This window comes from Typopeltis vanoorti, chromosome 21 (assembly GCF_054136105.1).
Source record: "Typopeltis vanoorti isolate ZY-2024b chromosome 21, IOZ_Tvanoo_1.0, whole genome shotgun sequence".
In the NCBI taxonomy this organism is placed as follows: domain Eukaryota; kingdom Metazoa; phylum Arthropoda; class Arachnida; order Uropygi; family Thelyphonidae; genus Typopeltis; species Typopeltis vanoorti.
The window spans coordinates 68130438-68144486 of NC_143569.1; the positions used below are offsets into that span (position 1 = coordinate 68130438).

At 35.3% G+C, this 14049-nt stretch overlaps 1 protein-coding gene across 1 annotated transcript in view; it reads left to right on the top strand.

Annotated features, from left to right (window-relative positions):
- The window catches only part of LOC150094947 (cyanocobalamin reductase / alkylcobalamin dealkylase-like), a 70294-nt gene extending 63258 nt beyond the window's left edge, over window positions 1-7036 (top strand). The window contains exon 4 of the mRNA XM_090411155.1: window positions 6702-7036. Coding sequence (XP_090267281.1) covers window positions 6702-6743 — 42 coding nt within the window. The 3' untranslated portion in view covers window positions 6744-7036. The remainder of the gene's footprint in view (window positions 1-6701) is intronic.
- Window positions 7037-14049: the final 7013 nt, after the last annotated feature.

Sequence of the window (14049 nt, forward strand, 5' to 3'; positions counted from 1 at the left end):
CCACTTATGGTAATCTGGCGAATACTGAATAATTTTTTCCACCGATCTAACCATCCATCACTGGCATTAAATTCTGAATCTTCTTCTACGTGTATTTGTCGCTTAAATTGCAATGCTTTTTCCTGCAATATCGGCCCAGTAACAGGCAAGCCTTTTCCTCTTAAGTGTTCATGCCACAAAAATAAAGCTTCCTCAACCTTCTTTATGCTTACTTTTCAGCATCGTTATTTGTACTTTCATTCCACTTCCACTAGCTTGGGCAGCACACCACTTTTCAATTTCTGCTCGATTTTGCTTCCAGTCTCCAACTGTACTTTTCCCAACTCCTGCCTCCGAAGTAATAGTTTTTGACGTTATCCCAGAGTCTAGTCGCTTTATAGCGCATAGTTTCTCCTTCATAGTCACTACAACCTTTTTTCATTTACCATCCATTTCGTAATCTTTAATAAAAAAACAACGAAGCATGCCAAATAACAATTTACTAAAGTAACCAGGAACAGTGGCAAACGTATTCCACACTTGTGGACATCCGACACACAACTGACAAAGCTGGGAAATCCACACTTTGCATGTCTCAACTTGTGTTATGCACACGGCACGTAGGAGGATTGTAGCAGACGCCTGCTTGCAACGCCTTGGCAAAGTAAATTACAGTACATATTCCTCATTTTATCACGGAGAATTACTGTATTATTATAATTCTTCATGATAAAATCCGGGCTCTGGATAGTACGGAGGCCGGATAGTCAAGAGTCTACTGTATACACAAATATCACACAATACTAAGCCCAACTATGTGGATGACTCCAAAGTCCTATCTAGATGGAGCAGTTATAGGTGGCCTGGAATGTAAGGTGGGATCTCTGATAAGTGTTTCCCAAATCTTAGGAAGCTTAATGCTGTCGTATTTATTAAGATTTGGTTGATTTCTGAGCGCTGCTGCTGATTCTAAAAATAGTCTCTCTTTTTTGAATTTGCTGTGGTGGAGCATGGTGGTTTTTTTTATGAGATCCTGTGGGTTATATCCAAGACATGGTCAGCCAGGCCATAGTCTTGGTTGCACATGTATGACTTGTGTTCCTCCAGGCAGATGGTTGCTGATCTGCCTGCCTGTCTGTCCAAACTCCAGGCACTGAGAGAGGAGGGAGCTGATCTTTTGTCGAATTTAAGGTGGAATGTAAGGATAAGGGTAGCAAGTTTGCAGTGGGGCTTAAATGCTGTGTGTAGGTTGTACTTTTTTAAAATCTTTGCTGTTTTTTCTGATGTGCCACGGATGTAGGGTATGGTGATAGCATTTCTAAACTCTTTCTGAAGAGAAGACCCGGGAATGTGGGAGGAACTGATTATTTTTATTACTGTGATTGCTGTAGCCATTGGAGAGGAAAGTGTTGTGTATATGGTCAAGCTCAGTTGTAAGGGCGGTTCCAGTGGAACAAAGATTGTGGGCTCTCTTCGTTAGTTTTAATAATGCCATATTGTTGAGCGGGGTGGTGGTGGGAGAATTTGTGAATGTATCTGCCTGTGTGCGTAGGTTTTCTATATACAGTGAAGGAAAGTGTACTGTTAGGAAGGCGTGTAACTAAGGTGTCTAGGAAGGGTTAACAATTGTTTTCCTTTTCTATCGTAAGCTGGATTCTTGGATGTAGGCTGTTGAGGTGACTGAGGAAGGAGTCTAATGTGTCTGAGCTATGAGGCCAAATAGAGAACACATCATCTATATATCTTAGCCAGATAAAAGGTTTGAGAGGGGCTGAGTCTATGACCCATTTTTCAAAATTTTTTTGAAAAATTTTTGAAAAAATTGTCAAGAGGGAGGGGAGAAAACCCATGGACTGATCAGCTAATCTGATCAGTCCATGGGATCTGTCTGCTTGTAGATTTTGTTCTTCCAAGAAAAATAACCAGAATTGATGACAAAGGAAAAGAGATCTAAAATGTCAGAAGGAAAAACGTTTTCAAAGAGTGTTAAGGTATCAATTAATCTCCCTACTGGCCAATGTGGATGAAATAGTGACACCAAATTGCACTTCTTATCCATGTTATTCAATGGGTTTTAGTGCTGGTTATGTTATGTTATTCAATGGGTTTTAAAGCTGGACGTCTATAGGCATCGTGGCCGATTGGAGGGTTAAGGGAATATTGATAAACCGTGAGGAGATGTCAAAGCTTACCAATATTTCTGTGTTATTTAAGGTTAGATTTTCTATTAGGGTTTTAAAATGGGTAGAGTTTTTTATATAGGATGTGGAAAGTCCAGTGAGGGGGGGGGGTCGGAGAGTTGGCCAGCTGTTTTGACAGTTTGTAGCAAGGTGTGTTAGTGGCATCTACTATAGGTCTTAGTGGGGAATTGGGTTTGTGGATTTTTGGTAAACTGTATACTTGGAGGGGAGGGGGAACAAAAAGGTTTGAGCTTTTTCGTAATGTTCGGAGGCCAGGAAGATACTTTTTTAAATAAGTTTTTTAATTTTTTAACTTGTGTTTTTGTGGGGTCGTGTTCTAGTGGGATGTAGGTAGAGCGATCTCGGAGGATACTATCCATTTTTCAGTTGTATTCCGTGGCATTACCCTTATCTGCTCTGGTGATGATGATGATACTTTTTTCTTTCCGTAATTTCCTGAGAGCAGTGCATTGGCTGGACGATAAATTACTTTTTGGAGGCAAAGACTGGGTGAGGATGTTGGCGACATCAAGTCTGATGTTATTTGCTATCTCCGACGCTAAGCGACAGATCCCGTGTTCGATATTATGCATTACATCAAGCACCATCACTTCTTTTGGTGTGACTGCGAAGTTGTGGCCAGGGCTTAGTGCACTGACGGCATCGTCGTTGAGCCTTTTTGGAAGATAGATTAACTACTGTCTGGAGCGGTTGAATTTGTGGTTCAGTTTGGATTTACACAGATTGTTCTACTTTTTGATATGTTTATTTTTTTGAAATTCTTTCTGTGCGGAAGCTTCTGAGATGCCAGAGAGAATGGACCAAAGCTCAGGGTCAAGTACAGCTGAAAGCTGTGATTGTAAGGAGTCAATGGTGGCTTCATCTCAGAGAAAGGTGGCACAAGTAGTGGCAGTTTATTTCTGCAGTAGTGCAAAGCTGGCGTGATTATATATGCGGAGGGCTTTTCTGGAATGAAAGTTGATCTTTAGCTTAATGCAGGTGGGTATTACGCTTGTATCCTGACATCTTTTTAAAAAGGTCACCCTATTTAGTTGCCTAGGTAGTTGTAGTTTCGACTTACCATATTGTCTGGATTTGCATGCTATTTCTTCTCCATGAATGATTAGAATCCATGTGTAGAGGCATGCTGTGGATAATTTCTTCATTCCAGCAAGTTCAAATTTGATCCCCTTTTCCTTGAAACATGTGAAATGTGATAAAATCATCCAAACCTGAACTGCCTGGACTGCATGCAAATCTCTAAGTTTTGGGAAGTAATTACTATTAATTATTGTTAATCTTTATTATTTTATTTATTTATTGTTTTAAATTACTAATTATTTAAAATTATTTTTTATCTATGCAGCTTTTATGATTATTCCTTTTGAACTCTAATAGTATAATCATATACTTTAGCTGCGACCGAGACACGAACTGGTATATGCATACTTTATAACTGATTATTGTGATTCGTGTTTTGAATGTAGTTAATGGTCTGTCTCCCTGATAATGTCTGCCTAACATTGGATGAAATATATTGGAGTTATTGAATAAAATTCTACATATTTTTTGTTACATGTGTAAGCCATGAAAGTTTTTTAAACATATCTAGTACACATTTCCATTAATTTTATGTTAGTTAATATAACATGTTTACTTACTAACACAGTATATTATTTTTCTGAAATACTATACTGTGTTAGGAAATAAATAGAACATGGTATCAGCTTGTTCCAACTATTTGCTGCAAGAGGTTGAAATCCCACCCAAGACTACACATTTCAACTACTCACCAATGGAAGAATGAGGCATAGCACACATCAATGAAACTATTATGGTCCCAGTTCTCTACTGATTTTTTTTTTTTTTAGATTCCCATTCATTAAAGGTTGTAAACCTATGATACATTAGTGCTGTGGGTGGAGTAAGGATTTTTTCTATTATTATTTTGTAGTTTTATTTATTTTTTATATTATCCAAAAACCTTGCTCCAAAGACCAAACATTGAACTTTTTTTCAGGTCATTTGATACCTCCGATAAACAGGGTGGTGATGGTGATTTCACATTGGGTAATGAAATTCATCTCTCACCGGAAGACAAGCACAAACATCCATGCTCATGCAAGATTCAAACCTGCAGCCTGTTGGTTGGAGAGTGGATACGCTAACCACTTGACCAACCATGTCAGCAAATTTATATTCCAAGTTTTACCAAAGAAGATGACAGTAAATAAATTTACCAGTTATCTCTGTAAACAGACTGCTACAAAAATCAGTTTAAAAAAAAAAAAAAAGTGGATCAGCACATCACAGCTTAAAATCATCTTCAGTTAGTATCATGGATATCACTTTCAAGTAGAAATAGAAATTACCTTTAGATATGAAAATAAATCTCTACCAAAATGAAGTCTTCACCAATCCAAACTTTCCTATTTGAATTTTAATTATTATTTTCACCTTTTTTTTTGCATTTAAGTCATCTGTGATAATTATAAAAAATTCTTCAACTGAGTAATCTGCAATTGGAGCTTAAACTTGTACTATTTTAATGTGATATCATTTGTTTATAGATATTCATATTTCTCCTATTCTGGTTGACATTCCTTTGGTGTTGATTGTTATACTTACCTCTTCTTTGCACTTCTGAGCCTGACCACATCCAATTTAATTTTTTCATTCTCTTTCAATAGCTCTTCTAAGTTAGTTAGTCTAGTTTCACCCTGAAGAGATCAGCAATTGTAAGTACTACTGAATATTCTTCTATTTGCAGTGTTGTTATTTTTTTCTCTTTGTGATCTCATCACTTTTCTTATCCAATACAGATCTCCTAGAAAGTCTGGATCAGAATTCTGACAAGGTGGAATTCTGTTATTTGGGTAATTACAGTGTCCAATATGGCCTTGTGCCCTTATGTTTTATTTGCTCCATTTGATTGAAAATCTGGAAAAGTCTTGTATTCTCATCTCATGGTGACCAGGTTGGTTGGGATTTCACCTGCCCATTTTTGCCAGGTATAGTACATGACCTTCATGCCTTGGTGTTGCCCCTTCTGGTAGAATACACTCCCAACTTGCTTTGCCCATACTACTCTTGTACACAGACAGGATTGAGATGGGATGAATGTCTGTCATTTAAGATGTTGAAAATATAATGCATGGTTTGTTTTTGATTATTGGCATTAGTTAAGAAAAATAATAAATTGACAGATGAGGACATTATGATTGTACCTGCAATATTTTATATACATTTCCTATTGTTAACTGAAGTGCTAAAACATTTTGCTTACACATGCTTTCTTCCCTTTTTTCTATGTGGGTTATTGACTTTTTATCTCCAAGTAAATTTCAATTATTAAAACTTGTATAAACAAAATGGCACCACTTATTCAAAAGACTTCTGAAGACTGCTGTGGTTATAGTGGAAATAGATATAAGCACCACTCATTAAACACAGTGTATCGTTGTTGGAAGTTTTTCCACTTGGTTAGTCTATAAATTAAAGATACCAAAAATTATATACTTGATTTAATCCTTTATCCAAGTGTAAGCAAACAAAGTTTGTGCCTAAACTATTTTCAGGACTGGGGTAACTCGTATATCGAAGCTAATGACTTCACATCAGTTGCCTTAGTATCCCATAATGTAAAGCACATATCCTTATGGGTATGTGCTTTGACCCTTCCCTACCTCATCGATATGATATTTGTCCTTTGGTTTGAAAGCCTTCAAATCCTGATTTTGGTGCACAAAATCTTTCAAAAAGCTTTTCAACTCAAGATGAGCTAGTCTCATGAAGATGGAGCTTTACCCTTTCAGAATCTCCTGTTTTTTCATCCCATTAGAGGCAGATCAGCAAAAGAGAACACATTTTTAGCATGCATGATAAACTGGTCTTATAATCACTTCAGCTGTAATTACAGCAAAACTGCCCTCCAAACAGTAAAGAAAAGAACCTCTTTCAGCTCTTACTAAACAGTAAGATCTGTTTGTTCCAGTAAAGAATATTAGTTCTTTAGAATATTATGAAAAATATTAGTTCTTTTTAAATAAGTAAAGAACTTATTTAATAAGAACTAATATTTACTGGATAAAAATGCACTTCATTCCAATAGCTATTAAACCTCATAAAATATATGCCTTTATCCTACCATCAAATAATCTTTTTGAAAACGATGGACCCTAGTAAAGACATCTTGTTACCTCTGCTTTCAGAAAAAGCAAAAAGAATCATATAAAATGATCACATTATAACTTTATGTGTATTAAGAAAGTATTGTTGTTTATCTATTTCTCCCAAAGTCTAACTTCCTTTTTCCTTCCAAATTCTGTGCAGAAAGTTGTTTTGCAGTAAAAAAAAAAAAAAAAAAAAAAGCTGGGCTAAGTTTACCATTTTTATATTAGATAAATGCTCCTGTATGAGTATTGCTAGTGAATAAAAACTTTATTTTTCATTATTTATAATTAGTGTGGTTTACTGATAATTAAGTCTGTACAATTTCATTGTTTCGATGGAGTTATTACAACTTTCAACTATTTTCTTTAGTTGTACAGGTGGAAAAAGGAAATCTTAAAGGTATTAAACTGAAAGAAAGAAACAAGGAAATGAGCAAAAATTAAATGAGAGAACTAATAGATTACAGCCATTTATTGTATTCCTATGCTTATTATTTGCTATATTTTATTGATGGATGTGAATGAGAGAAGTGTTTTGTAAGTTTATATATTTTATTGATGGATGAAGAAGAGAAGTAGTTTGTTTGTAAACTTATAGAACAGTTGTGTTTTATTTTGAAAAAGAAAATTTTATTATTTACATTGTTTTTTATTTTCTTGTTGTATAAGGCTAAAACTATTTTCATAATAAAAATTGTTAAACCATGTTTGTTTCTGCATTTCACCAATTTGTATCAGATTTCAGAAAATCATTAATTCAAAACTTAAGCATTGTAAACTTTCATCACATGTTCTCTATTCTCTCCTATTTTAATATTTTGAAGTTGCCTTTTAATCCTTTGTTTGAAAGCACTGAATGCAACTTTCACCTGTTATACTACACTTCATCTAGTTCCCTCTCCTTCCCACTGTCATGTCACATCATTGATGCTAAAAATCTCAAACTACAATAAACACTTTGCACCTGATATCTACACACTGCCATTAAGAGATAGAAAAGTCTTCAGCATATGCCACTAGGTAGCCATTGATGAGAAACGGTGTTAATGGAAATTGGAAGCTATTAATGTTTTCATATTAATAGCTTCCAATTTCTAGAAAAAGTTATGATAAAACAATGCTGCAGGCTTCCATTATGTCTGCATTGCTATATAACAGTTATACATTATAGTAATGCTATTAAATTTTAAAAAATGCCAAAACTTCCCACAATAGTATAATACATGAGCTTCTATTTCTGGGTATTGATGATGCCTTTTGGGAAAACAGTTATTATTCAGTTTAATTAGTCCTGCATACATGTAGCGTATTTAGGAGTATAACATCATTCAGAACCCAGAAGAAATATAACCTTTAGAGGTTCGATTTTATTCGATCCGCCTAGAACATTTTTAGGCTTCGTCGTAAGACATAAACTCTTGGAGAATAAAAAGCAGATGGTTTCTTTCTTTTATTTATAATATCACCTGCTTAGAGTAAGGAACTGAGTTTAATATCTTTGGTTCTGATATGAGGTTTAATGTCATTTTCCTCCATAATGTAGTCCACACAGTTGATAAATAACCAGAAATCGCATGAGTCCTTGCATTACACCTGATATGTATCAAATCGTCTTCCTATATCCTATACTTTAATTACAGACTTATAACTCAAGTCAGGCAAAGCATGAAGTAAAAATGTGACTTGGATTCCTTTTTTAAACTGAACCCAATTTGTTCTTTCTCTGGTTTTGGTTCACCGACTTTTCTTAGCCTTCTCAAGTACACTTGCATAAATATGACCTGGAACTTGAGTAGGAAATTTCTGCTACAGTTTTCACATTCAGTTTGTTTCCCTTCCTTTTTTTATAGCTGGATACCCCGAGGACCCCCCCAATCCTTTGTGCTGGATATTTGGGCAATTTCAAATATCATTGATTCTTGCTGCCTTTCTATTTCAGGTTTCTAGTAGCTCTTTCTCCTTCAACTGAAATTTACTAATGGCTGCATTCTTCTTAGTTTATTATATGTTTATTATATTTTCTGTCACTGCTCATTTAATTTAATATATATATATTTTTTTACTTTTACAATACTTTTTCTTCAATTTCCAAGTTTTTCAACTGCTATCCCACTCCCGTTCCTTCCAGAACGTTTTGCCATCTTTATCCTGAGCACCTTAGTTCAATCGCGGTGACTGTTACTTGAAAAGGCTCGGATTCGAATCTGAATCTTAATAAGGTCCTTTCAACTGAAAATTCATTAGCTGCTCTCATATGGAGGTGACATGATTTTTTATCCCGCAAAACACAGTCTGAAGGAACGTACACAGTTAACAAAATACATTGTTTACTTAGCATTAGTTGCTTTGAAAAAAAAAAAATCTAAAACTGAATTCACTTATTTTATTTTCTATCTTCTTCCCAATAAGAAGTTTCCCAATTGTTTCTCATTATTTGCTTACTACTTTAGCGCTTTGCATTCTTTTCCTGTAGACGCTAAAGTCACATTGAATTATTGTTACGATTTTTTTAGGAATGATTCTTACCTTCAAAGTTTTTTCATGTTTTTATCTCCTAGCAGAGGATTTCACCACCTGTTTCTGTGGCTGAATCGATCGATATTTCCTTCAGATTTTGCCACCGAGTCTCTCATGTTTTGTCTGGTTTTGAAAAAAGTTCCGTTTTTCTTCAGTAATATTTTTATTTTTGAGTCTACAGTTCATTAAAAAAGTTGCTCGACGTTGATTTTTTTTTTTTTAACTGCCAGTGTTGTATTGTTTGGAATTAATACCGACGAATCTTAGGCTGAGGCTTTTGTATTATGTCTATTAAATGCTTGTGCTGTGGCTGATATATCTGTTTGGGGAGATACTCCGAGTTCAGGTAGGAAAAAGTCATGTTACCACTGTATGAGACTGGCTAACTCACCTTAATGAAATGGTTTTTATAAAGGCTACTTCATGTCACGGGAACGTTGATCACTTCTGTTTCCAATCTCCTGATATCTTTTATCCTGGACCACAAATATGATCATCAACAGAGTAATAAGAAAAGTCATATGCTATTGATGAATTGTTCATGTCTAAACAAACTTCTTCATTATTCACCATTTCTTTTTCACCGCATTTTCTCCCCCAGACACATTTCTGTACGTTTGATTAATTTCTGTTCCTGTTTCCTTAAGGTGTATAAGATGACCCGTATTTTACACTATCGCTGACAGTTTCTTATGCATTATTTTTACTTTAATATAAAGTCGGCATAGAAATCACCTCAGCTATTTTCTTTATTGCAAGTTATGAACGATGCATTCCCCCTACAGAATATTTAGTGAATACAAATGCCCAAAGCTTATCAGAACACAGTTGAATATATTACTTCAGGAACTAATGATATTTTTCAGTATCAAATTATTATTTCGTGACACCTCCAAGGAGCTCAAAGACTCATTGAAGGAGAGCACCTACTGCACAGCCCTCCATCTCCACCAACTACACCTAATCATCATTATCATCTACATCAAGACCATCTACTGCCTATCACCACCAGTAGTATATTTTGTCTATTAATTATTCAGACACTTTAAATAATTTACTGATGAAATTTTACACCCGCGGTATGGGACGACGACTGGTTTCAGTAATTTTTTAAAACTTCAGATATCAGTTACTTCGAAATATACGGTATTTCAGTTACTCTCCCTAATAATTCAAAGAATTCTTCCACACATGTACACTGGTACATGGCATAGAAGCGTAGTAGTACCTTAAGCACAAATAAGCATAATATATATATATATATATATATATATATATACACACACACACACACACACAAATTTCTTGAGGGCAATTTCAAAATGAGACATACGTAAATGTGACATTTTGAAATTACCCTCAAGAAATTTAAGTTCGTGTTCAGGGTTAACTATTGTTATACCTGTTCCAACTTCCCGATCACTGTCATCTGAATAAGTCATCTTATATGCATTCTACTGTTTCATTCTTTTACATGTCAGTGATGCCAGTTATGTATCTGAATTGTATTTCTGTGGGGGACCTTAGATGCTCTAGCTGGTACAATATCTTATGTAGACCGAAATTTTTCAGCTAAGTTTCAAATTTCCACACTTGTTCAGTATTCAGGTAGATGCTCATAGTTTGCAAATGGACTTTTGTTTAGGCTCCAATGGTCGGTTCTCGGGATTTTTACAAGCAATTTGGAGCCATTTCTCTTTCACCCAATTATCACATGCATCAATAGTGTCTCATGGAAAACTTGACAGTTTATTCTTTATTTGGAGAGACTTCAGGTTCGAATTCCGCCGAAGACAAGGAAACTTTTATAAAGGCTTCTCAAGTGAAGTGAATAATCTAGCCAAAGAACACATTAAACAGATTCACTGACGTCATAGCATTAATTGCTTCACTAGTAATTCTAATCAAACATCCCAGTTATAATGCTTGTATTCTGCTCTCTCTCTCTATATATATATATATATACACACACACACACACACGTTTATCATTAAAATTAATAACAGCAGTATACTAAATATTTGCATTGAGCATACTGGCAGGTTATTTCCTCAGTACATAAGTATTAATTATTATATCAATTTGCGAGTACAGTATTATTAAATTGACTTAATTATATAAACTAATTAGATGCCTCTATATAGCCTAATACCAATGTTTCTGGTTCTGTAATGCTACATGAAGTTTTTTCTATGTCTTTTTTCGATCTCTGGCACGGACAAGCGGGTTTTTTTATCCCGTAAACTTAGGAAAATCGACCACAGAACTCGCATTAATTCAGACAGTAACATTCTGTTAGGGTTAGGTACCAAGAGATTGCAGCACTTGCTTGCCAGTCTCTTCATCGGTAGCAGCTTATAATTAGTATTAGTCACGGGCCAACTCTCTCTCTCTCTGATTGACTACCTGTGGAGATTGAGCTGCCCACTCAGTCTAAGCTAGATAGGGTTAAAAGGCCTCGCCTACTCCCTATAAGGGAATAAAAAGGCGTTAGCTTATTTATTTTATTTATTCTTTTTCCAGATTAACACGAATAATCGAGTTAATCGATCATTCCTGCACGCAAGTAGGTTTTCCTCTCAGAAACTCTGGTTTGACCTCGAAGTTAGCTGAGGGACTCGACCTATTTCAGACATACGACCAGGAGAGTGGCAGTTGTCTGCCATACTCTCCTACCCGGTGCCAATTAAAATCGCTGATAGTCGTGGGCCAGCTATTTTGTGATTGCTGAGGATAGAGACCAGCTGCCTAATAGTCTACAAACAAGTTATACAGGGCTAAATGTACTCGCCTACTTCCTTTTGGGGATTAAAAGATGTTAGTGGATGTGTTGAGCTTGTATCGATTTAGCTGAGCTGGAGATTTAAAACCAAGTTTCTTCTAGTAGAAAATGTCCAAGTTCCCTGAGCTGTGTACCAACGATCGACTAATTCCAGAATTAGCTAAAAAGGTATAAAGATCTAGAGAAAGTTCTTTTAGTCGGTGACTTGAATAGAACTTATAATGGTCCTACGACAGCATCATAAGAATTACCACGAATCTTCATACCTCTAAACAAGACTTGAGTATGTATCTTATCTTATATGAAAGTGATAGTGATTTTTATTTATTTAATTTTTTAATTTACAAGCTGTAACTTTATTTTTCCTGTATAATAGACCGAGAACATACGCAGTAATGCAAAAATGATCCAGTTTGTTCAAATATTATTATTATCCTTATTTCGTGAGGCCTCCGTGAAGTCCCACTGATCCATTACTGCAGGCCATTCCACCCACCAAATATATTTTTGTTACTTGCATATGTTCTCTCGCTAGTTTGCTGGTTTTACAAGAGGAAAAATTCGAGTTTGAGAAAGAAAAATCGATTTTTATAAATAGAAAAAAAAAATCAGCTAACGCCTTTTTATTCCCGTATATACGGGAGTAGGCGAGGCCATTTAGCCCTATCTAACTTTTGGAGACTGAGTGGGCAGTTCAATCTCCACTGGTACCCAATCAGAGACAGATGGCCCAAGGCTATCACTAATTAAGCGGCACGCAGTGAAGAGAGACGGCTCAAATGTGCCGCCATCTCGTGGTCACTAACCCTAACACAATATATTTAATGTCTGAAATAATGTGGGTTCTACGGTCGATTTTCTTGAGTTTACAGGACGAAAAACCCGAGTTTCCGGGAGGAAAAACCTGCTTGCCCGTGCCAGAGATCGACTAACTCGGGAACCGGTCGAAAAAAGGCTTAGAAAAATTTCCTCTAGTCGCTGACTAGACTCGAAACCAAGACTTCCTTCGTGCGGCCAAGCGCGATGGTGTACAAACGCCACATCCACTGAGCTACACAGGCTTTTTATAAATAGGCTGACCATATTTCTTTGAGACAAAAACGGGACATTGGGATAGCAAAAACGGGACGGGGGTTATGTAATATTCTATATTCATGAAAAAGTAAGACGATAAAAAAAGTTTTATTACATAAACATATTGAACTTACCATTATTCTTCAGTGACAGAATCCATACAAAAATTTAGGCAGATAAAGGGGGACTATTTCACCACGATCCTACCATGAATAATTCTCCAATGAAGTGATCTTACGTAGCAAACTTCGGTCTTTCAACACCTTATAAGACTTTTCACACTCCATCACACTATTTTGTCTGACAACTAACATAGCCCTCATTGTCTCAACATTTAATCTAGATTTCTACTTTGACCACATACTGTTCATAAAAGAAAATATTCTCTCAACAGGTACTGTACTTCCTGGAAGACAAAGAATAAACTCTACAATATTACAAAAATCTTGAGAGTCTAGGTGTTTTTTCCTCATTTCAGAAAAAAATCTGTTCCCATCTGTCAGATACTGGAATGTTTTCTTTACGCCATGTGTCCAACTACCTCACAATTATAGATTTCAAGAGGATCAAATGATCCAGAAGCGATTATAAGTTATGAGTAATAATTTTTGATTGACCAATATTAAAGTATATTTATAGTTTTTATTAAAAACGGGACAAAACTGACATTTTTATTAAAACGACGGGACTGCAAGGAAATATGAAAAAACGGTACGTATGGTCATTAGCCTACTTATAAATCTCTTTTAACCTTCTGTTAGAAAAAAAAAAATCGTTGTAAATGTTCCTTAAGTTATAGACGAGATTCTAACCAAGATCTTTTCTAATCAAAAAGCTCATGTGGCATTGTCCTCCAGTACTTCTTGTGGAGTCGCTCTTGTTAATATATTTTATTGTGACAGCTATTAAAAATAATTACGGTAATTGCTTCTCTCAGAAAGATTACAGATAATCACGGTAAACATTTGACTTTCTAGATTATTATTTAGGTTTATATCATAGAGCTTGACCGAGTATTTGCGGCATTCTCGTGTAATATTTGAATTTTGAGATGTTTACAAAATTAATTTTAAAAATCTTTTTGCTTTAAAATTTTTGGAAAAACATGTGGCAGTCAACTCTGAACGTTATTTGTAGGATCGTTTAAAAATAATATTATTATATACGATAATATATATTTATTAGGAGCATAAATCGCTGGCATTACAGTTACGCTAGAAGTAAATGCAAAGCATTATGTTTTCTTTCTTATACTCAGTCATCATGAACTGAAGTATTGTATTTTTTGAGTTTGGTCCGATGACATTAAAAATTTGCCGTGTATGTAATTATGAATCGTGTAGTA